This window comes from Biomphalaria glabrata, chromosome 7 (assembly GCF_947242115.1).
Source record: "Biomphalaria glabrata chromosome 7, xgBioGlab47.1, whole genome shotgun sequence".
Taxonomy (NCBI): domain Eukaryota; kingdom Metazoa; phylum Mollusca; class Gastropoda; family Planorbidae; genus Biomphalaria; species Biomphalaria glabrata.
Genome location: NC_074717.1, coordinates 27,194,335 through 27,222,215, shown reverse-complemented (window position 1 = coordinate 27,222,215; position 27,881 = coordinate 27,194,335). Strand labels below are relative to the sequence as shown.

Here is a 27,881-nt window from a genome sequence, read left to right as displayed (position 1 = left end):
ATAAATATAGATCTCTAGATCTCGCACGTCTTAGTCATTTTAGAGGGACCCGGAAATTATTTAGATCTAAAATTATTATGATTCTATTCATCAATAAGATTTATCTATTTTGAACTTTACATGACTAGATTGAAAGGTCTAGATGTATTTTATTAAAAGCCGTTTTGGGGATTTTCACATATAAAATTAATCACAGAAATCTGCTTATTGTTTTCACTTTCACTTTTTTAAAGATACCTTCATAAAGAGATATTTGACGAAAATGTGGTGCCAGCTTCATTTTTTCATTTTCATACGCTTTTCCTTAGGTTCCATTTTATTGCCTCTGCATTTCTTCAAATTAATTTCTCTTTCTTTGTAGATCTATCCCTTAGACTTACTAAATTTTTAAGCTTACAGAACGTTGTCGTCGTTAATGGAATTTTAAAAAAAATCAAAATGCAGTGTAGTTCTAAACGAACAGCGGATCACGGATGGCAGATAAACTCCTGATAAACTTTTAAGTTTAGTATAGATTTAGATCTAGACCTAGTTCCATGGTTTAAGCTTAAGTGTTAAAAATTCCCACTTGTTAATGTTATGCTATTGAATCTATTCTGGGAAAACCCGATTACATTTTAAAGTGCAACATCTTCACTTTTAAATTACAAACGTTCCTTCAAAAAGGAAGATAATTACCTCCTCCTACGTATCATAAGCTATATTAATAGTTTTATATTGATTTTTAAAATTCATTAAAATCCAACGTTCATTTTGTTTAATCTTGATGTTATGATTAGATCTATCTGGAAGGTTTAATTTGTCTACAGTTGTTTTAAAAAACATATTTTTACCCCTTAAAGAAATAGGCCTATCAAAGTAACCTAGCGGTAAGGAGCCTATTCACATATATTTTTACTTATTTGTTACTATAGAAATACTAGATAGTAGAGCTACATTATAAGTACATTATATAGATTAATCTAATAGTCAACAGTATGCATATACACAATCTAGATTAATAGATGATTAGATCTAGTTATAGTTTTATTGTATCTATTTGTAAGCTAATGTATTATTTCATCTGTTACAACCATGCAATTAGCTGTTTCCCTTTTTGTATTTGATAAGATTTCCTATTAATCATGATTATTTTGAAATAATTAAAAATAACACTGAAAAATCAATATAAATTAAAACTGGAAAATCTTACTATAATTATATTTATTTAAGGTTCTTTTCTTTTTCATTATTTTCTTATCCTCTCCCCCCCCCCCTTTTCCCCCCATCCCCGCCTCAATACCACGTTGTTTGGAAGCCTACAGCGCTCCTCCAGGTATCGATCAGGCATAAGGGGGGGGGGGAGTTCCGAAAATTGTCATTTAAGGGTGCGCCACCGGTACATTTTTAGAAACACTGATTTATATCATAATTATTTAGCTTATATCTCATCTCTGCCTGTGGTCCCGTCAGGGGCATAGGCCACCAACCAACTGGGCGAGTCTCTCCAAGTTACCTCAAGTCTTGTCCATCTGCTTGGCGTCTGCTTCCTAATCGCGGCGCCTTGTATTCCTTGGACGTCCCCTCTTCATCTTTCCTTGTAGGTTCCAGGTGAGGGCTTGCCTTGCATGCAGGCTTGCTAAGGGTGTGGCCTATACCTCATTAAGCAGACAGTAATTTTGCCTTTGCTAATTTATTCGTTGAGTGTGGGTAGCCTATCATTATATTTGGGAGGTGTTTTTGAAATTGCTTTTACATATTTTACTTTCTCTCTCTCTCTCTCTTTCTCCCTCACTACTTCTTTCTTTTAGTAAATCTCTCTCAAAGCGCACCCTTTTACCCTCTCGCACTCTATCGCTCGCTCGCACACACACACAAACACAATAATGTTCACGTCCTCTTTTTTTTAATCACAATTCACAAACACACAAACTCACACATTTCAGGTGGAGGGCCTATAAATATGCCATTGATTCACTGCATACCATATTCTTTTATATGCCTATTATAGTGCGGTTATTTAAAAAAATACTTAAATATATAATTCATTTTTTTCAGTCTCATATGGCCAGACTCGGTATCATAGGCTCGGGAATTGTGGGATTGTCGACTGCTCTGAACGTTCAAAAACTTCTTCCCAAAGCCAAGGTTACGATTATTGCAGACAAATTCGGTAAAGACACAACCAGTCATGGTGCCGCTGGTTTCTTTCGGCCTTACCTGCACGATTTTGTTCCTGAAGACCAGAATATGACACAGTAAGCTTTATTAACTTTAAATTGTGGATGGAAACTTTTTATTTTTTTAACAACTCTTACATGAATTCCCTCTGTATCTTTCTTGTTGGATTTTCGCAATCGATTTTTTTTTACCACTTTTACACATCCAATGGTCATCATAAACTCATGATCGATGACAACACATGAATCAATTAAAAAAAAATTAACCAGTTAGTAATTAATTAATTTTGTTTTTATATAGAATATATAGGGGGGAAAAAGCAGAATCTAAGGGATATATGCCTTAAGTAAAGAATAAGATTTCTTAATTCGCTTTTGTCATCGGGGGCGTCTCGGGTAAAAGTTTGAGGAAAACTGGCCTTCGATATTACACTAAAACTTATTACACTAACACTATTACATTCTTCCAAAGTCAACTAAAATTCCTGGTCTGTGTGGACAAGCACATACCGGTAGCACAATCGTTTGCATAGAAATCATAGAAATGTTCCTTAACAACAGTGGCGTCACTAGGGTCGGTGTCACCCGGTTCGGTAACTCGGGGTGTCACTATCTCCCCCCCCCCGGAAAAAATAATCTCCCAATTAAAAAAAAAAACAAATACGTACTGTTAGTTTTATTTCTTTATGTTGAGCAATAAAACTGTAAGCAAATTCATTGATGATTACACATGAAAATGGTTTTTGATTCTATTTTTAAATGTCGTTGTTTTTTTTTTTTGTTTTTTTTTTACATTTTATCAAAAGTTATTACACAAATTAAAAATGTACAATTATTGAATTGAGCAAAAAATGAGTTGAACATATTTTTATATTTGAGATTATTTAAGAGCTCCTTACGGAAAAGGTTTTAAATTATACTAGTATTTCTCAGCTGCTTCCGCTAAGGCGAATCATGCAATAAACAGGTTTACGTATGTCCTGCGAAACATTGTCGAGTGTTAGACACCTTATTTATATAGGTTAGTTATTTAGCGACGCACCATAGGAGACGCATATTGAACGGGACTAGTGACGTTTGGGATATGTTGGGTTAGAGACTGGAAAATCAGTTAGCGATAGAACATTCCAGGGTAACGACGTGTTTAGTGACAGAGACTTCTACTGTGGCCTTTTATCAGAATAAATACATGTACAATTGTTCATCAGAGTTGACTACATCTCTTCACTTGTTAAAATAGATGTTGTATAGTCCTTGTTTGGATTGTCGTTCAACTGCACGTAATACACCCGAACAATTACACCCAAACGATTGCAGAGTAATTGGTTGACTTCAAGACAGCCTGAACTAGCAACATCACACGAGCAAAGACAGGAATACCAACAAAAGATGTTGATCAGTTTTGTAGATTTAAAAAAAAAGTGTCCATCAGAATCACTCTGGAAAATAACAAGAGAATTAGGTATCTCGCAACAATTAGTCCAGATTCAGAGACACGTCTAAAGCAAATCAAACTGTTTTGTCATAACAGACGGTTGAATTCTGCAACATCGAGACGGATATGAGATTAGGGTGTATCTTATTCCCATTTCTCACTTTCTTGTAGCCATCGAAGATGTCATGGCGTATACCAAACCGAGTTGGATTTGCAGACATCATTGCATTTCTTTGAAAAACAAGAAAATGTATACACGAGATGACAGATAAAGACGCCCACAAAGTTATGCATATTAGATGCAGGTTACCCAGTACCCCCATCAACATTGGTCCTACAGCTCTTAAATAGATAGAAAAGTTAGCCTATTAAGCAATGGGGATGTGTATCGTGATGCTGCATGTCAGATTGGAAAGCAGGAGCTGTTTTTCAAAAAGTGCAACCTATCTGCAGAGGCAAATCAATTAGCCTGGAGATTAAAATCCATCTACTCAATTCAATTATTGTTCCAAAGGCCACCTAACTTCGAGACGTAAAAGGCCGAAAAGTGCCTGAGATGGCTGGGAAGGATCCTACACATAACATACCGAGGTAATTATATCAATAGAGAAATCTTTTCCCGCACAGGCATTCGCTGTCTTAGGGAAGTGGCTACAGAACGTCGATTGACATTTGTGAGACATATCATTAGACAAGACGAAACACGTTTACCAAAGTCAGCTTTAACATGAAAGCCGAATAGAGGAACGTGTAACATGGCCGTCCACGTCTAACTTGCTGTCACGCCTTTTTAGAAATCATGAATTTCGTGGGTATCATCTGGGAAGTGGCTGTGAAAGTTGCCTTGGACTGATTTCTGTGGAAAGAGCGTGCAGCCATATGTGTCGAATGGCGAGCTAAAGGCATAATCTATGTGTTTCTCAATATTTTATAAAAACAAATATTACGTTCGCCACTCAACTGGTCAGATAAGATGATTGGAAAGCGCTTTAAGTTAACTCAGAGTTGTCCGGGGCGAAGCATTAATTTTCTCATAATAAGAAGATTGCAAGTCAAATAGAATTAAATTTAAAAGGTTTGGGACATGTTGATACTAAACTGTGAGAGATATTCGAGGTAGCAATTGTTATTTTTTAAAATTGCATTTTGGATTTTGCATTTTTCCGACTTGGAACTCACCCCCTGGTGGGTGTTACCCGGTGCACCCCGCACCCCCCGCACACCTAGTGACGTCACTGCTTAACAATCAACCATTTCATCGCCTTATAATAAATAGGTCACAATCTTAAGTACACACATTCTCGCCAAAGATGCTTCATTTATCAAGCATAGTAAGAAAATAGTTGAAGTTTCTGGATAAGTAGGCCTAAAGAACACACCTTACTTTTCACTGCTCTCTGGAGAAAAATACATGTCCTTATGTAGACTTTCCTCTTTATTCTTTTATTAGTTTTCCTGTCAAGGAACTTTTGGTGGGCAACCCATTGTCATTGTCTTTTTGTATTAACGTTTCAACAATCCTTCACAATTCACAGTGCCGCATAACTTAATAAGCCGCATAACTTAATAAGAGTATACAAGGCTGTTGGCCGGTCCATGCACTTGCGTCTGTATCAGGCATTTTCATGATACATTTTCAGTTCTAAATAATGTCAAGGACGCTATATTTAAAGATCGCCGTTGCCAAATAAATGATAAAAAATAATTTAAGCTAAATGGAAAGATCCCAGAAATTCGATTTTACCCTTGATAAAAAAAGTGCACAAATTTAGCGTAAACCTTACAATGCTTACATGATCTTCTAATCAACATTTCCTGTTTTCTGTACACCGGTTACACTATATCTATTTATCCGCTGTTGGTGAAAATCTCCTATCACCATTGGGTTATTTTATTGACCTTAGAAAATTGTTGTATAAATGTGTTGACTCTTTCAGATCATTTAATTTTCTCCCCTTTAGATTATGCCGTTAACAATTTTCTCACAATTTCAATAGACAATGGTACAGAGACTCCTGGCACTTCTATTCTCGTCTAGCTCAATCTTCACTGGCAGATGAAACTGGACAAACTCTGGTCTCTGGACTTGTTGTGTACAACAAACCACAGGTGAGAAACAAAATGTGTTGTCTAATGTGGTCATGATGAAAGCCCTATTCTAGTTAGCTCATAGCTGTTGTGAATGATAAAGATTGGTTTGTAGATATAGGCTACTAGCATCTTCGAGTCAAAGTATCTTCAAGTCATTTACATTTATTTCTTCAGGATGAACAGTATAGCTTTCTTTCAAGCTTGGAAACTGATTTCCATCAAGTAACAGACTCATATTTGAAACACAGAAATTTGAATTACAAGTAGGCCTAATAATATATGATTAATTTAATTTGTATTTATCTTTTTTATGCTAGAACATTTTATATTTCAGCTTCTTCTCAATGGCTTCGCTTCATGTAGGCTAATGTTTCGATATCACAATATTTATAGGCTATATCCATAGACTTATATATGGGAAAGGACCAATGGCGAACGCTTTTGTGCCAGTTTTTAGTTTAGAATTTATAACTCCGCAATAGTTAAACTTATTAAAAAAATGAAAACATCTGCGGACTCCTCAGCTATTGGGCGATAAAACTACATTTGACTCTTTTTTCCATATCAGCTATTAAATTTATAATTCAAGTCAACTTACGGTAGGGGTCAGACCTAATCAGCGAACGCAATTTTCGCGAGAGTCATAATGAGCGAAAGGCCGTAAAAAATAGCGAAATAGCATGTTAAAATTAGAGATGGGAAACGAACCGAACCCGAACCGAACGAACCGAACTCGAACCTCACTTATGACCGAACCGAACCCGAACTTTGAAACTGCTTAGTACGAACCGAACCGAACGAACCCTCCTTTTCTTAACCGAACTAAATTTGCAATTTGTACATCCTTTTTTTAAATATTTTTGGTTTAAAAAGATATAAAAAATTACTTAAATATTTTATTTAAATTCTAATGATTCCATTATAGTTTGAAAACTTGGGAGGGGAAGGGTATTTTGAAAACTTTAAAAAGAAAAAAAAAAGCGGCGCGCTGTGATTCCCATGGGTTTTTCCGTATGTGCCGACTCCCCCCCGGCCTTGAATTTTCGCGGGCTGTTTGCAATATTGGTTTTGAGTTGAATAGGCGGCTTCTAATTAGATTTAGATCTCTAGTAACTAGACTAGTAAGTACAAAGTCAACATTAAAATATTGTCACTTTTATTTGAAATGGCTGTTATGAGAGTAGAATATTTTTTGCCGATTAGAGAGTGTAGATATAAATCTACGATAAGTTCATTTGTGTTCTAGTTTAAAATAAATTTTAATTATCTTCTATAAAGTGATTTATTTTTACAAAATTGTGAAGTATTCCATATTGGAATATTATCAGTGGCGTAGCAAGGGTGGGGGAGGAGGGGGAGAAATGTAAAATCCCCCCGGGATTTTTTACAATAAATATTCAATATTACGCTAAATGCAGGGGCCGCCAACGAGGTCCAGCCACTCCCGGGCCCCCAAATGATGAAAAATTCTTAGCTACGCCCCTGAATATTTTTACTATTATTCTGTTTTGCATTATTGATCATCAGTATTTTTAATGCAGCGTTTCTCAAACTTTGGGTCCTCCCCCGTGGGTGGGGATGGCGAGTACCTTGAATTGGGGGATGAGGAGACGCAACTTCCTGACAAAAAGGGGTGTCATAGAGTGTGTGTGTGTGTTTCCTGGTGGCGGTAAGAAGAGGTTAAGCGATTGATTTGTGTTTATGCATTGAGGAAGATGAAATTAGCGTAATGCAAATGTGAAACGGCAGACAATCTTGAGACATGAAAGAGTAAAGACGCTGTTTTGTGGTGACCTAGAATTCGTTTAAATATCAGTATATTTCATTAATATTACATCTCTATCTCAAGTTAAATATGTGAATATTGTAATAACAGTTAGGCTATATTGAGTTGTTCACATAAGAACTTTATTTTAAAGTTTATTAAGTTTATATATTATTATAAGGCTTGTCTTCGAGTCCGAAGATTAGTGAGGAATGCAGTTTTTCCCATAGCTGCGCAGTCCCAGCTGTGACCTACATACTACATATTTTGCCACATCCAGGGCAAGCATAACCACTGTCCGCATGTGGTCGATTTTGTTTTTCTTTTCGCGTCTGCGTTTGTCCTCGGCAGCGGATTTTCTTTTGGTCTCAAATGTGTATCCCGCGGCCTTCGGGAGTGAACTCCAACTGACTGAATCTGAGGCCGCATGTAACCAGGTGCTCTCTTCTATGTCAGCTAAGCAAAGTTGACGCCTAAGCTGGTCTTTGAAGCGTTTCCGTGGGGCGCCTCTGTTACGTCGATCACCTTTTAGCTCATCGAAAAAAAAAAAGACTGCCTTTGGCAACTGTCGGACCATAACAAGTCCCTCTATACTATACTTACCGGTAAAAATATAAAACGCCTTTATTGGTTCAATTGTACTAGCTGTTTGTAAGCGACAAACCAACGACCAACTAACAAGGAAAGGGGGCTGTGACAGGTGGGGAGATGTGACGTGTGTTTGGCGCGTTTAATGTCTAGGGGATGATTATTTTTAAAGCTATCACACACCAACCTATCAGCATATGAATCGGGAGCAGGCACGCAACGAGACAAGCAATGAAAGATAGATACAAAAGTTAAAAATGAAGAATATTTATTTACATAAATATACAGATAATAATAAAAAGGGGGAGGGTTTGCATCTATCTCTAAATAATGATGGATTTAATCATCACTCTTGCACCTAATAAGAGAGTATGTCACTTTGTCCTCTGACTTAGCTGGTTTTCCTGTTGATGTCGCAGCTGGCTGTGTCCTGGCTTGAGGTTCTGCAGCTGGAGGTGGCGCTCTAGCGGATAGAGGGACGCCGGTGATATGGTTCTTGTGGAGTCTCAATCCCAAGTTCTAATATCTGTAGTGGGCACAGTAGGGCGGGTGGCCGGCTACCGTGGGCACAAGGTTACTGCGGGCAGAGCTGATCTGCCGTGGGCAGCGTAGTTGACAGGATATGTCCAGTGAGTTGCCGAGGGTTGGCGTAGCTATGACGTCTCACACAGATCTGGGTCTATAGGGACGTCGCACCTAACAAGTTGACAGAAGGGCTGTCGAATAGGCGGGCAATGCCGATAGCGCCAAGTAATAGAGTTGAGTAGATCTCAGTAGGCAAGTGCAGTGCTGAATAGCACTAAGCACATAAATAGGTGATTAATCCAATAGATAAATAGGCAGACACCTGAGGGAGGCTGCGGATAAACAAAGACAAGTTAGGACATGTCTCTCATGCATCTTATCGATGCCCTCGACTGAGGTGCATTCGTCAGATTGGTGAAACTGCTTTAGAGCACAATGAGGAGATGATGACAAATGGGATTTGGAAAATAGATTGCTGATAGTAGCAATATAAAAGGTACATAAAAGGGGAAATAATAATCTCAAATAAATAACACAGGCGGATAGAGAAAGAAAAGGGGGGGGGGTGAAATGGGCGGTGGTCAGCGACCCAGATGGTTTGTTTACATATGACCGTGGGTCGATAACAATGGAGCGTGCTTGAATGGAGAGGGAGTCCCTTCAAGCGGCGCAACTCTCCTTAGAGCAAAATGAGTACAGGGGAGACAATTCACTACACGGGAGATAACTCGTATCTCTTTTCTAGACGCAGTATTAGTGCGCTAGTAAAATTATCAAGGCGACCAACCGAGATAAAGGAAATAAAATAAGATGTACAAATATATACATAGTTGCATCAACTATCAATTGAGCAACATAGCATTAATAGATTAATGCAGTACACAAATAAACACATAGAACATGTTTATGTTTTCTACTTACGCCAGTGAGAAATACACAATGCACTAATTAAATATAAATGAACTAAGCAAAATACACATGATAATATCCAATGGAAAAAGCACAAAAGTAATTAAGATGGAACTTGTGATTAAGTTCGGCTTACCACCAGGTATTCCTCTAGGAGGGAGAATAAATGATATAGTCCAGACTCGATAGCTCAGCTCGAATGAGAAAGAGAGAGTCTGACTTGATTTGATTTACCTTATATACAAAGGCCTGGAAAATGTGGGCGGAAACAGGAAATGTCCTAGGCTTAGAATTATCTTACACGTGGGTGAGGTCCGACAAGAGATGGGATTCGCACATTGGGAGGTCAATGGGCGTGTTTGTCCTCGTGGTCTCCTAGATCAAAGAGAGACATAGGAGAAAGGGGGGGGGGAGTGACTTGCATTCCACACAAGGTGGTGTCAACCGCGACCGTCCTTCAGACATCCGGCGGGTAAGACCAAAGAGATTGTGTGTTTACCTTTCCCCGATCAAGGGCAGATAAATGAAAGGACGCGCCTTAACTATCTCCAATGTGGTCAACTAAGTCTAGCCTGGAGGGGAAAAGGTAAGTCGGGTGAAGAATTTGGGGGTAGGATGGGGAAATAATTAAAATAAAATAAATAAAGAAAGAAAAATAATAATTAATGCTGTGATAAATTTGAGTGACTCTGACAGCGAGTTTTTGACTTGTCACAGGGGCGTCGAAAAAAATGCTTTATTTTCAGTGTAACTTATCTGAATATTAAAAATTAAAATATATTAAGTAGGAGATGTCATTTTATCTTCTAATAAGACCTTGTCAACTGTAGACTGCTTTTTGCGAGGCGCGTATACACAATATGGGTCAAAACGTTTTGAAGTAAACATTTTAAAACATCTTCGCTAGTGTGATTCTTCTGCATTTTTTTTTGTCTCAGAATAGTCGAGTTTCTTCCGTATATTGCAATTTATTATAGTGACGACTTATGTGTGAAAAAAAATCCTCGATAGAGACGTCTTTACACGGAGAATATTTGTTTAAAAAGATCACGGCCATTATAGGAGTACGTGCGCAATATGTAGGCCTACCTAGAATGTCCCTTGCATAATTCTATTGGCCAGGTCTGCCTCTTTATTATTAGATTTCATATGGCCCTCGACTTTTTTTTTATTATGCTGAATGGTGCGTTCTGAAAGAAAGCACATCGATATTAGCCTTTTAAAAAAATTCTCTCTTCTTACTAAGAAAAGAGAAACAGGCCAGAAGACGCTTAGCGCCGAGTCACACCCGGAATTAAACCCCTTGCCGACTTAAGCGAAAACCTGCCGCATCTTCATTTCTATCTCCATTAAGGCATTTTTACAACGCTTAAAATGTATGTAGGCAACATTATTTTGGAAAAAGTATTGCCTGTGACAAGTCAAAAACTCGCTGTCAGAGTCACTCAAATTTATCACAGCATTAATTATTATTTTTCATTATTTATTTATTTTATTTTAATTATTTCCCCATCCTACCCCTGAATTCTCCACCCTCACCACCTTTTCCGCTCCAGGCTAGACTTAGTTGACCACATTGGAGATAGCTAAAGCGCGTCCTTTCATTCATCTGCCCTTGATCGGGGAAAGGTAAACACACAATCTCTTTTATCTTGCCCGCCGGATGTCTGAAGGACGGTCGCGGTTGACACCACCTTGGAGAAAATTAGGCCAGTCCTTTCATTTATCTGCCCTTGACCGGGGCAAAGATAGACACGTTCTCTTTAGTCTTATCCGCGGATGTCCGCCGCGATTGACCCCCCCCCCTTGGGTGGAATGCAGGTCACTCTTCCCCCCACGTCTCTCTTTGATCTAAGAGATCACACGGGTCAACACACCGCGTGATACTCCAAGGTGCGGCTCAAGTCTACTTCACCCACGTGTAAGATAATTCTTAGCCTAGGACGTTTCCTGTGTCCGCCCACACTTTTCAGGCATATATGTATAGTAAACCAACTCAAATCACCCTCTCTTTCTCATTCGAGCTGAGCTATCGAGTCTGGACTATATCACTTATTCTTTCTCCTAGAGGAATACCTGGTGGTAAGCCGAACTTAATCACAAGTTCCATCTTAATTACTCTGTGTATATTTCCATTGGATTTTATCATGTGTATTTTGCTTAGTTCATTTATATTTAATTAGTGCATTGTGTATTTCTCACTGGCGTAAGTAGAAAACATAAACATGTGCTATGTATATATTTTAGTATTGCATTAATCTATTAATGCTACGTTGCTCAATTGATCATTGATGCAACCATGTATATATTTGTACATCTTATTTTATTTCTTTTATCTCGGTTGACAGCCTTGATAATTTTACTAGCGCACTGATACTGCGTTTAGAGAAGATATATGAATTCTCTCCCCTTTACTCATTTTACTCTAAGGAGAATTGCGCCGCTTGAAGGGACAAGTCAGAGGACAAAGTGACATACTCTCTTATTATGTGCAAGAGTGATGATTAAACATAGGATATACTAGAGATAGATGCAAACCCTCCCCCTTTTTATTATTATATGTATGTTTATGTAAATAAATATCCTTTATTTTGACTTTTGTATCTATCTTTCATTGCTTTGTCTCGTTGCGTGTCTGCTCCCGATTCACATGCTGATAAGTGGGGGTGTGATTGCTTTCAAAAATAATCATCCCCTAGACATAAAACGTGCCAAACACACGTCACATTTCCCCACCTGTCACATTGCCCATAGGCCTATTATATGTTGTAAAGTATTTGTTTTGTGTAAAAATTCAAATGAAAGTGTTTTAACTGATATATTGTATTAAACCTATAACTTAATTTTGCTATTACATAATTTCATAACATCGAACCGAGCCGAACCCGAACTTTAGACCTGACCGAACCGAACCCGAACTATACTCGTCATCGAACCGAACCGAACTCGAACTTAAATCTGACCGAACCGAACCCGAACTTTAAAATTTGGGTTCGATTCCCATCTCTAGTTAAAATATAGGAAATTATGCTTCAAATAGTTCTATCATCTAACTTCTTCCATGAAGCATTATAACTATTGTCCTCCTTGTGGCATTAGGCCTAAATTTGTTTTCACTTTTCTCGTGCTCCACATCTCGTTTCTCTGCTTGGAACTGATGTCTATATATAGCCTACGAAATTTGCGATCATTTTTTTTTTCTTAAAAGAAAGAAAGAAACTACAAAATTCTATCTCGCCACCTTCCTATAGGCTAGTCCACGTCGTACTACTCTCCATTTCATAAACTCTCGTTACTGCGACTATTTTTTTTTAAGAACACATGTTCAGTGCACTTAATCACCATCAACTCGATCTCTCCCCCAAACACACACACGCTGATTGACCCAAAGGCAGATCCCGAATGCGATGGATTGATGATGTATGGAGACAGATCTACAACAGCTTGGGTTTCGGGCATTGAGACGAAAGGCTCAGGAGAGATCTTGTAATTTTATACATGTATATTATATGGTAACTCTTATATTTATTACTAAATATATAGTTCGCCTTTTTTCCGATCCTGAAATCGAATATTTTCTCCTGGAAAACTCTTGGAAGTCTACTGAAATCCTAATCTCAGAATGGTGGGGGAACCCTGTGAAAATAAATTCTGCACTTCTTTTAAACATTTATACACATATAAATATCATTAATTAGTAACAAGAGGTTAACCAGCCAGTTACAAAAAAAGGAGGACGGCAAAACAGAGGTCCCCCCCCCGTATAAGCGCTGTTAAGATTAACTGAAGCGTCATTTCACCCTCACTGGCAAAGAGGAAAGTAACTGCCAGCATATGACCTCTGAGAGACTGTTGGAGAGCTGCGAGTCAAACATTTTAGACGGAAAGAAAATGCGGGAAAATATGCTGGTCGCAACTGGGCGTAGTCATGTGAAACACGTAATGCACTCATCCTTAATCTTCGAAATCGAAGACATTGGGTTACGATTAAAAATAGGCCTATTATTTTAATATTTCAGTTTACAAACAATAACAATAGATAAGACAAAAAGAAAAACAGATTAAATCAGTAACTAAATTATAATTAATGGCTTTTTAAGCTTATAATAGGGGTTTCGCTGAATAGGTTTTCAGTTAAAAAGGTCATTTTGAGCAAACACCACATATTATTTTGTTTTCAACGGAATGAATAGCCTCAGCTATTCTAGCTAACTATTTCCTCATCTATTTAGAAGCATAGTATGCATTTTTTTTTCGGCCGATGTCCATTGGTGCTTTAAAATCACCTTAAGTTCGGACCTATTCTCGTTTATCCGGAAACGTTTTGAGAATGAAATTTCCATACATGTCAACTTTGACCTTCAGCTATGCTTTATTGTAGGCTATGAGGGAAAACGAAAGTGACTATGTGGGAAATGTAGAAAAATGGACTCTTTGTAATACCATTTTATTAGTTCTGCAGTTACTTTTGAAATAAATAAGAATGGATAAAAATTACGGGGAGGTGTTCGCTTTATATGCCATTTCGCTGATGGGCCTTTCCTATAGATCTACTACTCTAGACTGGACATGGAGACTACACTACAAAAAATATCCTGAAAATTTTTTAGAAAGTTGGATCAAGGTGTTGTTTTGTAAAGTAGTTAAAAGAAGTAAAGTTGTTGTTTTTTTCAACCCTAACCTATGTAACATATACTTTAATTTTTAGATCTAGATTGAACATCAAAAATAAGAGTACTCTCTTTTCATAATTATTATTTTGCAATTTTTTGATACCTAATCATGAAAGATCTAGGTAATCAATCTATTTAAATGTACATAAGATGATTTAAATCAACATGAATTATTTCGATCTAGGGTTTTTGAAACATTATCTTAATGGAAACAAACAGGAAATGGCTTTGTTTCATATATTTGCGTGAATATCCGAGAAATGATTTTGCATTATTTCTAAACTTTAAAAAACTAAAGATCATTACTTTTCTATGGAAATTCACAAATTTCTATTTTATAAAAAACCTCTCACCTGAACATGGCATACTTTTTTAAAATGTACGTTGGTCTAGGCCTGTATATTAGATTAAATTATTATTCCACAGAAAGTGTGGGTGGCATAGATAAAGTGTGTCATTTTTATGAGTCAGTTAAATTTAGTGAAAACCTTTTCAACATTGGCGTGACATTGCTAAATATAATTGTGAGGAACAAATTCTGCTGACAATGAAAGTTTGTTTGTAATAGTTTACTTCAAAATAATTTTGCATAACTCTGAACTTAAAGCAGGGCTGGGCTTATGTATATAGAAGCCCTAGGCGAAGTGAATTGGGTGGCTCCAAATTAAATAGAAAAACAAAAAAATTAGGACCGAAAAATACGCACTGAATTAAAAATCTTCCTGTAATACTATCTAAATCAGCAAGTAAGTTAAATTCATAAAGCTCTGATATCACGGGTGTTCTTCATGGACGATTCATGATCACCAGCCTGGAGTTTGTTTATGGTTGCACTGTACCAAAAGAAAGACACAGTGGTCTTTTAATAGGCCTGTATGTAGTCTGAAGAGTAGGTATAAACATTCGTGAATAAAACTTAAACCATAGTAGAGACTTAGAGCTAGGTTAGTAGACATAGAGATATAGGGTTCTGCTATGTTTAAGATTTGATCCATTTTGCGAAATCTTTTCTCTAAAAACAATTTGAGTCGAGTGCGAGGCCCCCACCAATCAGAGACCCTAATTTCCCTATGCCTAAGACCGGCCCTGCTTAAAGTTGTGTAGACCTACGTAATACAATTTTATTTTAAACTACTAATTTGTTGTCTGCTATGACTTTAGGTATGGCTACAGTTTCACGACAGTAGTAACACAAATGCCCAAGTTTTTAGCTTGGTTAGTTAGAAAGTAAGTCTAGTTTGGATCTAGTAGTCTAATATAGTTTAAGTCTAGTTTGGCTCTTATGTGTATTATTGAAGCATTATTCACACAGTTAACAAAGCAGGACAATGCTGCTTGTATTACACTAAATTCCCTTTTTAATAAGTAGATTAGCAGCGTCTTATTACCTGTATCCCAGTTAAGAGGTCATTGGAGAGCTAAAATGACTACACCAGAGCCCGCACACTTTGGTGGGTCTGGGTCCGATACAGTCCTAATGTCTGCCATCCATTCTCTCTCTCTCTTTTAAAACCTGCTATCTGGACCAGATGATCTTTTTATTTAAGCTTTTTGGATATCACAGAAGCTGACTTGCAAAGCTTTTATTAGTTAAGCGTGCGTTGAGTAGTTTTAGCTTTTTAATAGGAAATGTATAAATTTAATTTGGCAGATAAAAAAATACATTGAAGAGCTGAAACAAATCTAAAAGAAAGTAGGCCTATATCGCTCATTTCCATTGCTTTACCTTTTTTTTCATATAATTTATTTTTGAATGCAGATTTTGTTCTTCTGAAGGCATCATACAAAAAAGAACTGTTCAGAAACTGTCAGATGTATGTTAATTTTCTTTGAATCTAACAGCTTTTCTTATTCATTACACGTGTATAGTTTTTAAAGAAGGGGTTCTCAACCTGTGGGTCGCGACACCTGTGAGGGTCGATTGACGATTTGACAGGAGTCGCCTTTTTCTTCTAACGTGTCTTTGTGTTGCGTGTTCTTCTTCCATTTCCAATAACATATTTTGCGAAACATAGTTTTCCAGCCTATTAGTTCGCAGTCTAAATACAGAAAAAGACATGATGCAGAAGAGGACTTTTGTTATGATCTTTTTATTAAAGACTGTCCCGACTATTCCGGATTTAGTGAAACAAGATTAAACTTATCGCAGCTATATTGTAGCAATGTAGTTTGTAACAGTTCTGATTACTACCCCTGCTTTGTCATACTTTTCAAATTGTCCCATAAACATTCAACATGAAGAGTAAATAAATTCAAATCAAATCTCATTTATTTCTAATTTAATCATTAGGAGAAATATGTATTTCAAGAATATAATTAACCATTGGTTCGTGATTAAAGATAAAACTTTGACAATGCATGTCACATATTTACAATGCAGTTATTAGTCCATAACAAATACTAAAGTATTTATTCTTATGAACGAAAATAATTTTACGGTCGGGTGTCGCCGCATAGTGGGGAATTGTAAAAAGGGTCGCCGAGCTAAAAATGTTGAGAACCACTGCTGTAAAGAAAACGTAATTTTTTAATAAATATATAAATTATTTGTAGGAATAAAAGAAAAACATGTGTGTGTCTTCTCTAGCTAATTGGTGAGTTGGATGTTGTGGTCAATTGTTCTGGACTAAGGGCTAAAGAGCTAGCTGACGACCAAGACATTAAGCCTGTGAGAGGGCATGTAGTGATGGTATGTTGAAACTGGTAGACTAAATACTATTTCATATCATGCTTTATCGAAGTATATGTGTGTAGTATACATAGGCTTATAACATTTATATAGCTCTGTTAATATAAAAATGACGTTTAAATGGCCTTTCTGATTAAGATAAGATAAGACTAATTTTATTGATCCAATCAAATGGAAATTCAGTTTGGCTACAATTGACAATATCAGCGTAACTACTGTACAATAACAGTATAGATGAAAAATTCGAACAACATTCACACACGAAACACATACACATTCACAACCAGCGCTTTATGAATTTGACTTCTATGTATGACAGCTGATCTTGTAACACTCTGACCGAAAGTGGGATATAGGAGTTTTTAAATCTCTCTGTTTTATTCCTAATCTAAAGGAGACGACCACTTCGTTCAGATCTTATGTAACAGTGGTTTAATGGGTGCAGATTGTCCTTAAGAATCGAGAGTGTTTTGGAAAGGCAACTTTCATGAAAAAGCTCTTCAAGAGATGGTAGCTGTATTCGAGTGATATGTGATATTTTTTTTAATTAGTCTATTTAGTCTAAGTCTGTGTGCCAGTGAGGTCACTCACTTTCACATATCCATTACTCTGTTGTACTGTTCGGGCACCACACATAATCTGTCGACCGTCTTTCTCCACTCCTCTGTCTTTTGCCTTGAATAGAATCGCTGTCAATGACAGACCCGTCCATTCGTTCTGTTGTCTTCCCAACGCTTTCTCTGTCTGCTTTTCTTCTTTTCCCTGGTACTGTTCTCTGAAGGAAGGTCTTTGTAGCCCTGAGGACCTTGTAATACGGCCATTAAGTTTTACTTTTTTTTTTTTTTTGCGTTTTTTTTACCGTGGTTAGCAGGTCATCGTGCGGCCCAATAGCCATTGTGATTCTGTTTCGCATCCCTCATTTGTGATGCGGTCTTTGTAGGGATTAATTAGTGTTAAAATTCGTATTGACTCTAAATAAATTAAATATTTAATACGATGTGCATAGATTTAGGACTACATTTCAATGGCTTAATTATTTACATTTTTTACACATAATTTTTTTTCCTTACTTCAAATTATCTAAACTTATTTTTAATTTGATATTGTCTTATATTTCTTCTCCTCGCCTTCTCATCATTATTCCAAACATTAACGGTTCACTGTCGATTATTTACTCAGTTCTTCAATTTTATTAACACTGTTTCTTTGAATGCATTAAATATATTTCTTAATTTTCACTAAATTACTTAACTAGCTTTAAAAGTCATAAAACGGACAGCTATAACAATTTTTAACAATTCGTTATGAAATATAGATGAGCATCTAATAGCAAAATGGTCTCTTTATACAACCCTTCAAGTGGTTCCAAGACAAATATTTACAGACAATCGGTTCAACGACAAATGGCTCATTGACATTCGATTCACTAATAATTGGTTTACAATATAAAAAAAAGTTTACCTGATACTACCATCCTAATGTAAATATTCTTCTTCTCTTAATTTGTTTGCATTGAAAGTGACAATATCTTTCTTTGCTGTGAAACAATCGCTAGGAAACAATTTTCCTTCTAGACCTTACGATCTATGGGGCAGATGATGTTATGGTCATCTTTGGCCAACGGTTAATGAAATGAGCAGGGTGTCAAATGGCCAGCACAACGACCAACCGTCTTTACTTTCCCCAATTAAATTCAGGTACCCATTAGATCGGTGGACTCAGGGGCGCCCTAAAAATCCAGAAATTCAAAATCCCAGTCTTCACAGAGATACGAACCCAGTACCCCAGGTTCGGAAGCCAAGCGCTTAACCACTCATCCACCGCGTAGTATTTTGTGCAAACCATTTTTGGTGAGCCAAGAGTGAACCACTCGTCTGGTGAAGCTATTTGCCGGGGAACAAATTGTCGTGGGACCAGTTATTGTCTGTTAATTATTTGTCATGATCCATTCCATGCTTTCTCTATCAGTACACCACATGATGTTCATATTATTCGCCTACATAGTTTTAAATATGTCTGAAGATGTTTTTTACACATAAATGAAACATAGAAAGTGTATTATTGGGTATCTTATAGGTTTACAATATTTTTTTGTATTCATCAGGTTTCTGCTCCTTGGATAAAACATTTTTTCCTCTCTGACGATGGTGTTTATTTGGTTCCACAGTCAGTCCATTTTACTTGATATTTGTTGAAACATTCGTAAAGATTCTTTTGATTTCATCCAAATAAATATACAGATAATAAACAAGGAAAATATATTTTTTAAATTCCTCCTTTCTGAAGCTGATGACAGTTTCGTAAGAGTGAATATTTTACTCTTAATAACTAATGAATAATAGATTTAAAAAAAAAGGAACATTTTCTACCCCGCCCCAATACTCGGAGAAAAAAATCCTGCTTATTAAGCGTATCTTTAAATCTACTCAGTCAGATTATATAAAATTCTAATGACAGACCTTTAGATCTAGACTTGCAAGACGTAGCGCAAAATGTTCCTGAAAATCTAATTTATTAAACTGTTTAATGAATAAGTGCCTACGTGCCAGAGGACGTGGTCAGTTCAAGATAAAGATTTTCTAGTCCTCTAGTCAAATTTAGATTTTTTTAATACTTTGAAAAATTATAACGGTCAAACTAGAGTTTTCTCGGTGTGGTCTAATAACTAGTAAATTCTTTTCTCGAAGATTTAGCCTACATCAACTATGTAGGAAAATCGTTAGAGCCGCTTTCGAGAACTGCGTCCACCCACCCACCCTGTGCCCATGAATGGGCAGCTGAATAGAGGAATTTTTAAAACTATTTTTTAAGTATGAAAGCGTAGTGCAACATTAACTTATATAGTTAAATATTAGGCCTACTCCTAAGAACTTATTGTATCCTTTAAATACGTTAATCATCATAATATTACAAACCTGTAAGCTAATGATGATAAATGGTAACACCCTCAACAGTGACAATAAATTAATCATTGGTGGAACAAAAGAACTTGGAAACTACAGTGTAACGCCTGACTCGGTGACTAGAAACACAATAATTCAAAAAGCTGTTGCGCTGTTTCCTCAGTTGAAGGTAAGATATTTGAAGACATAAATTACCGGTAATACGTAAACTTTACATTATCTCAAATTACTATATGCATTGATTGTGTCTTGAGGTTTTACTGCATATGTCCCATGCTGCAATAGTTTTAAATCGAGGCTTTTAGTCCAGGGACAACTTTTGTCTTTCTGATTTCTCCAGAAAAAGAAATGCATCCTTTTAGTCTGTTCCTTATGTAGGTCCTAATATTTACAGAAACGGTTTTGTTACTGTCCATTTCACTAAGATAGAAATCACCTTAGATTTCACTTTATGGCCTATAGTGTACAGTGTAAGAAACCAACAATACGTACATGGATGAAGATTTACAATAACTAGTGCTTGTGACAAATATTGAAAAGAGAAAGGAATCATAAGAACAATTATTGTAAATGACGAATACGCTGTTGATAGAGGGAAACTTAATTAAATTTTATTACGTAATGTCAGACAACACTTTTGATAGGAAAAAATAATTGAAAGTAATTTGTCAAAAAAAAAAAAAAAAAGAAGAACGAGAATATGGAAGAGCGTGACCTTCAATTTTCTTAGAAGGAACAGTAATATTATTTTTTTTTATAAGTCATTTCTTCCATTTTGAATCTGGTAATGGTACAAAATTTATATGGCTTGTAGTGCTTTATTATTGCAAAGGAATTCTCCGATGAGCTTTGTTCAATCAATTTCTTCTATTAACAGTCCAGCCAATTATTTCTACATAAGGCGGTTCGCAAAATATTCATATACGTCTATTTATTCATGATTCAAGACGACCCTAAGGTAGTTTGCAGCACCCAGTGCTGAACTCCTGAACCCAAACTGTATCGGCACTGCCGTTCCTTTGGATACATCAGCTGCCTGGAGAGGGGGAACTGATGTGTGGGCGACATCGTTCCGACCACAGCTAATGCCCAGGCATTCATCTCATTTCCATGACATGATGCATAGTCGCTTTAACTCTTTACTAAATACAAAGAAACATTTGACTCAAGTGCGCTAAAAGTTATGAGACAAATTTAATTTTAAGATGATCATATTTTGAAAAAAAAAATATTACGGTAAAACCAAAGTTTTCATTAGTGGCTAATTAGGTAGTTTTTTCCCCTCAAAGTCAAATTTCTAGTAAAATCGTAACAGCCGATTTCGAAATACCCGTCCAGTTTCAATCCACCTTTTTGAGGCCATGAGGAGTTTGCAAATTATTAGGAGAAATTATGATTATAAACAGCAGTAAAAATCAGATAACAAACTCTAGCACTATAAGCAGCCATTTGTCGTGTGCAAGTGTAGGCTAAGAGTACTCAGACACTTTGATTATCTCTTTCATACGAAAGTACATTCCGATGTTAACAAATCCTATAAACCAGTGATGTCCAACTTTATTCGACCTGCGGGCATGGGCGCGGCCCAGTGGCGTAGCTAGGGTTTATGATGCCCAGTGCGGCATCTCCTCATGATGCCCTCCCCCCCAATAAAAAAAAAATCATCGAATGGACATTTGTTTCTTCTCAAGTATTTCTAATTCTCAAACAGATCTATTTTACACAGAGATACTACAAATTAATCTTATGTCCCTTACTACTGGCAAAACTATCAATCATTTGATCAAAGTATTTTTTTCCTACCAGCTTTTGTTCAACGGGGAAAATTTTCAGATTAGTGAGTCGTCAATTTGACATTCCTGATTGCAAATAATTCTTAATTAACTTTAGTTTGGAGTAACTTTAATCCAATGTAGCCTCGCCGACCGCATTTATCAGAAATATTCGAATCAAGATGACGATATTCGGGCCTGACTGCCACAGTCGATATTTGTGAAAATTAAAAGCTCAGCAAGTCTTTCTTTATGAAGTTTGGAGGCTTCCTAAGAGACTGTGACAAACCGTTGAAGCTTCTTTCGCTCGAGATTAAATTAGTTTTTGTCAAGGTCGCTAGGAGCAGTCTCGAGATTGATTTCAATCTATGGATTCAATAGTTGGTAAGGTGACACAAATTCATACTTAACCGGTCCAATTAAAATTTCTCTTGGTAACTCTTTTTTGTATGTTAATACATCATCAATACCCAGCACATGTTTTCGTCAAAGGGAATACTATTTTCAGCAATGCCCTCACACAAATATTATAGATTGTATTTAATGTTTTCAGTTTGAGTGCGCCATTTCGCATCATTGATTTGAAGGTAGTCGTGCGCGTTGTTTATTTTAGTTAATACACGGGCACACAACCTAAAGTTGGGGAGAAAATTAAAAGATAGCATAGCAACTAACAATCCTTTTGCTGCAGATCTAGTAGAATGACTTTACCTTTGGACTGGATATTGAAGTTGAAATTTTTACCTACATGCACATGACTTTTTCCAAAAAAAAACCCCGGTGCATTGAGCTATTAAGTAACAACATGTATCACGACCATAGAAGACAATGAGCGTGTAAAATGCGTTATCTTCAGAAATGTCCATGAGTCTAGTCAATTTGACTCCAGCTAGTCAACATCTTTATATTTCATTGAAGAACGAATTAGAGTAAAGGTTAACAAAGTAGCTCAATAAATACATTTTTGTTGACATTTCAAATACACAAGTTTTGTGTTTGGTCGCACATGAGCAATACTGAAAAGCTCAAGGGAACTTAATTCATACTGAGGGCTTTTAATTTTGATGCCCCTCGCCACTTGATGCCCCGTGCGGCCCGCACCACCCGCACATTGCTAGCTACGCCACTGTGGGCGCCCGAAGGTGGGTGCTAAGGGGTGCACTTGCACTCCCCTGGATTCTGAGCAGCCAGATTCTAGACATTTTTTGTACCATCTGATCAATCAAAATCTAATTAACAACTGAACCAGTAGTACTTCCACTGGTGACTGGAGTACAGTTCTAGTAGACTAGCCTAGGCTTATCAGGAATTGATGGCTGACCATGAATGTGCACCCCTCTGTATTCTGAGTAACCATCTTTAAGCCAGTTTTTTTACACCCTCAAATCAATTAACTTCTGCTAGGAAGCAACTTAACATGTAGATCTTCCACTGAAATAAAGTTAATAAGGATAAGCCATTATTGTAATAAACTAGAATAGGTTAATCTGTAGTTCATATCCGACCATGTACGCTTCATTATAGGCTTGCAGTTCAATATTCTATAGCATGTTAGTTTTGACAATTTGTTTTCACTTGCACACTATTATAGTTATCATTAAATTTAGTAAAGGCCTTGAATATGATAAGTTGTTGTTTTTTTTTGTCTTGGTGGACAAATCTTGTCAGCTGTCTTTCGATTTGATACATGGGAAAGTTTCTTTGAACAAGATTGAGGAGTGCATTTATCTTGGTAGATGTAGTTACGTCTTGCGGAGTTGCGGTCTTGTTAGCGCTTAATAAAATAGAGGTTAAACGGGTCCACCAGTTTACGATAGAAGAGATATAAGAAAGTTCTTTCTGTGCCATCTGAGCCAAAACGTTGATTTGTATCAAAGAGCACTGGCAACAGCATGAATTAACTGCGTTTTCTGAGTATTTCGGTAATGAAAATGCAGATATCTCAGGCACTGAATTGATGTGTTTGAGCGTTGGATTTCTTGATGGCGATTGTATTCGAGAAGAATTCATGGGTTTTTGTCCCTGTTGTTAAAAGAGACGCACTGTGTCTAACGTCATTGTCAGCGAATACATTATGTAGTCTAGACATGGACAAACTACTCGGCCAAGGCTACGATGGATGCCCCGTGATGGGTAGCATTCACAACTGTGTTCAGGCAAGGATTCGTGAAAAATATCCAAAAGCAGCCTTAGTCCGTTGCGCGTCCCACAGACTTAAACTTGTTATAATTGATCTGAATATTTCAGATATACGTAATGCTGTTGGTGTCATCAAGAAGATTATCTATTTCTTCCGTAACAGTCTCAAGCGAGAGCTAAATTTACCTCTTTTGTGTGAGACACGATGGACAGAGAAACACGAATTAATACGCGCTTTAAGACACAACTTTGAGAAGATCTTTGACTGGTGTATTTTAAAAAAAAAGGTTGTAAATGAAACCAGACACTCTACATATGTGTAATCAGTGCCTGCTTCTCGTGTGTTTCTGATTTATCTTTTAATTGTCGTCAATTATCTGTTCTTGAACCAGTTTCCGGGATGTTGCAGTCCATCTGAGCACAAGTGGCCGCTCAACAGTCACATCAACAGTCACATTAATGACATAATCAAAAACCAACTTGACCATGCTGAGGAACACTTCAGTGATGGCATCCTGAGTAAAGTGACACTGCTGGCAGACAAACTTTCTTTAATATTCTCTGTAATAAAAAAAAAGTTGAAGCTACGACTTTGAGCCATAGGTGGCAACTTGCACCCCCCTACAAAAAAACCTGCTGGCGCCCATGCCTGCGGGCCATTTTAATTTCCGACACTCGTGTTACGGGCCTCAAGATCGAGAGGGTACAAAGCGAAATGAAAATGACCTGAAACAATTTTATTAGAAACCTGTGGATCTAGTACTTCGTATAGATTACAGAAGTTACTTCAAAAAAGAAGATAATTACGTCCTACGCATCTCATGTGTCAATCTAGTCATGCGTGTTAATCAAGGACTTAAACATGCCAAGTCATTGATTTTCCTGGCTGATTCAGGCAACCCATTTCATTCTCTAATTCACTAGGGAAGACGAAGCACTTGTACGAATTTGTTCTAGCATGCGGAATAAGAAATGTGCCTCTATCTTTGTGTCTTTCTGAGCATTTCATTAGGTTTTGTTTTTCTTTATGTAAATTATATAATTATAGCTACTTGCATTAATTAATGGAATATCTGAAAATTATCTATATTTTACGCGTCGGAAAATGGCTTCATTAATTAAAATGTAAGCAACATATTGTAGCTAGCTAACAAGAAGAAACAGTAACATTATTTTTTTTACGGTAAAACCAAAGTTTTCATTAAGCCTTATACTGGCTAATTAGGTAGTTTTTTTTTTGTTTTTTTTTTTTTTTGGAAAAGGGGGGGGGAGGGATTTTCTACATTCTTGGGCATCACTGCATTAAACCATGAGTAAACTAATGTACAGACGAAGATTTAGACAAGTCAAAGATTTAATTTTAATATCAATTGTGCTATTTTTAGGATGCTAGAGTTATCGATGAGTGGGTGGGCCTCCGTCCTTCAAGACAAAAACTCAGATTTGAGGTAGAATGTCTGAAAGATCAACAGAACAGAGCATTACATGTAGGTATAGATCTATTTCCTCCGAATGGACTACATTAAAACATTGGTCACTAATAAAAAATAATTGTATTTAAATAGAGCTATTCAATAAATCATATCTGTACTTTCAGGTACTGCATAACTACGGTCATGGTGGACACGGCATCTCTCTAGGATGGGGATCTGGGATAGCTGCAGCAAAAACTGTGCAGGATTTGATTGGCTCGAATCATTTTCAATATATCTCTAAATAACTTATCGAGACCTATTGGAGATGCTCACGACAAACTAAACAATGTCAAGGACGCTTAAAAGAACTTCAATGTTACCAACTAAATAAAAGCTACAAATGGAAGAGCTCAGCAAAAGTGCACAAAATTATCATTTAACGTTTAAAACAAAACCATAGATTATCAACACTTGCTTTATACTGAGCATCGGATTCACCAAAAATCTAGTTATTTATAGATTTGCCTTCATGTATGGAAATCTTCTGTAGACCTATAGTAAAAGCATGCTTTTATAAACAAAGAAAATAAATACAAGATTGAAGTTATGATCATACCCATGAATGAATCACAATTTATGTTTGATGCCAATATAATAGTTCAGGGGATTGTAGTCAAATAATTATATATGTACTAGTACATGGGATTGTGTATCAGTGAGTTATGTGTGTCAGAGACTGAAATACATACATCGGAGAATCAAAGCTGACTAGAATATTAGTGTGATGAACGTAGCAACTGACAAGTTCAAGGTATTTACATATAATTGGTCCCAGATGGACAAACAAAATCTCAAATTCTAGTCTCTGGGAAACACCCCTGAAGGGTACGCGACGTTTTGACGCAAGAGGTTCTCATGTTATTTTATAAAACACAAAACTTTTTATAATACACATTGTTTTTTTCCATCGACCATTGTCTCTCTATGTCTCTCACTCTCTCTCTCTAAGTTATTCTTGGGCGGATCTTGGGTCTGACTCCCTCCATAAGCTCAGCATATAAGATATCTTTCGGGATTCTACCACCTGGCGTGCGGGTGACATGTCCGAGCCAGCGTAGTCTTTTTGTGTCAGGATAGCATTCATGTTGTTCATATTGGCCAATCTTAAAAAAACTTCCTGATTGGAGACATGGTCCCTCCAAGAGATGCGCTTTATGCGTCTCATGCAGCGCAAGTGGAATTTATTCAATCTGTGCTCTTGGTACATGTATGCTGACCAGCTTTCACTACCATAAAGAAGAATGCTCACAACACAGGCATTGTAGACTAGGATTTTGGTTGCTGGGGTCAATTTGGCATTTTCCCAGACGCGCTTGGAGAGTTTTGCCAATGCTGTAGTAGCTTTTCCTATTCTTTTTGTCAGCTCGATGTCTAAGTCTAGGTTACTGGCAATAGTTGATCCCAAGTAAGTAAATTCCTGCACCACCGTAAGGGTGTGGTTCCCAATATTTATCACAGGTCTTTCTGCGACTTCTTGTGCCAGAATTTCGGTATTGGAAAGACTTATTGTAAGGCTAAACTCTTACAAGCAGCTGCCAAGGCATTCACTAGCTTCTGTAGACCAACTTTTGAATGAGATATGAGTGCCGCGTCATCGGCGAACAGCAGCTCCCTAATCAAGATACGACGCCATTTCGTTTTGGCTTTAAGACGTGACTTACTTTAAGACGTGCCAGGTTAAAGAGCTTTCCATCGGATCTGCTATGAATATATGTAGTGGAGTGGATACCTTTTTAGGAAACACCGGCCACCCCGATATCCACGTGACCCTTCCCCCTAGATGGCACCTTGTGTCCGCGCATGACAAGGCAGACCAACGTGGGCACTGTCCATTCGACCGGCATCTGTTGTCGGTGTAGTGTCCGTACGTTACTGGACCTACGTCGTCTCCACTCCCTGTTTGTGCCTGATTCTACATCATGTGTTTATATATGGCTGCAGGTAGTTGAATTTTACTTTTTTATGTTATATTGTAATTTTATTTAGTAGTCTACATAGAATATCGCTACCCTCGGATTTCGTCCATATTGTTGGACTATCGTTATTTTTAGGAAACCAGTATGTAAATGTTTCCATTTATTGAAATGCGTACCTGTAGTATTCTATATAGAATGTTAACTGTCCATCTTTTAAATGTATTTTTACATCAAGTGTTTAGATACTGGATTTTAAGAAACAGTATATTTGTAAGTGTATAGATTTGTTATATTTAATTATAGTTTTTGTAAGGAAAGGGAAGAGCGAACTCTTCAAACATTGTATGTTAGTTTTATTTAAAACAACTAGTTGATTTATTCTTAGAGAACTACGTTGTCATTTATTTTTATAATGTTTTTGGTGTTCCATATCTCTCTTGTGTTTGTAAAAGAGATGATATAAGATTTTCTTTTTGTTTTTCGTTAGATCTAGTATTTAGGCCTATTAATTATGTTTGGTTTATGTTCATTTGTAATTATGTTTTATGTTTGCCTTTGGCAGGTCTTTAATGTATAATAAACAGTTTGAACAGTTTGGAATCGTCTTACGAGTTCCTTTCATCATTTAGAATTTAGTTGTCTTCTGTGCCAAACCCACCACATATATATTCCGTCTTCCGTGGATTTAAAAGCGCTGGTTAGTACGACTGAGAAGAAGATGCCAAATAGTGTTGGAGTCAGTACACATCCTTGTTTTACACCGCTCTTGATGGAGAATGACCTGGAGGAGGAACTTTCAAACTGTACAGTGCCCTGCATATTTTCGTGAAAAGCTGACACTA

The 27,881-nt window shown here is 36.9% G+C and overlaps 2 protein-coding genes across 3 annotated transcripts in view; one reads left to right on the top strand and one right to left on the bottom strand.

The window, feature by feature from the left end:
• Nucleotides 1-378, bottom strand: part of LOC106070498 (uncharacterized) — a 33,619-nt gene extending 33,241 nt beyond the window's left edge. Inside the window, exon 1 of the mRNA XM_056034841.1 lies at nt 238-378. The gene's annotated coding sequence lies outside the window, so the exon portion shown is untranslated. The remainder of the gene's footprint in view (nt 1-237) is intronic.
• LOC106070414 (D-aspartate oxidase-like) lies at nt 5-27,634 on the top strand. 2 transcript variants are annotated; one of them, XM_056034847.1, is made up of 12 exons: nt 5-136; nt 780-869; nt 2,038-2,237; nt 5,592-5,703; nt 5,860-5,948; nt 15,307-15,372; nt 15,905-15,959; nt 16,733-16,834; nt 18,939-19,000; nt 19,789-19,906; nt 25,034-25,135; nt 25,246-27,634. In XM_056034847.1, exons 3-12 carry the CDS (start codon nt 2,044-2,046, stop codon nt 25,366-25,368), a joined length of 1,023 nt encoding a protein of 340 aa, XP_055890822.1. In that variant the 5' UTR covers nt 5-136; nt 780-869; nt 2,038-2,043; the 3' UTR covers nt 25,369-27,634. The 2 variants fall into 2 exon arrangements, with proteins under 2 accessions (XP_055890822.1, XP_055890821.1); XM_056034846.1 differs by lacking the exon at nt 5-136 and having other exon boundaries at nt 593-869.
• Nucleotides 27,635-27,881: the final 247 nt, after the last annotated feature.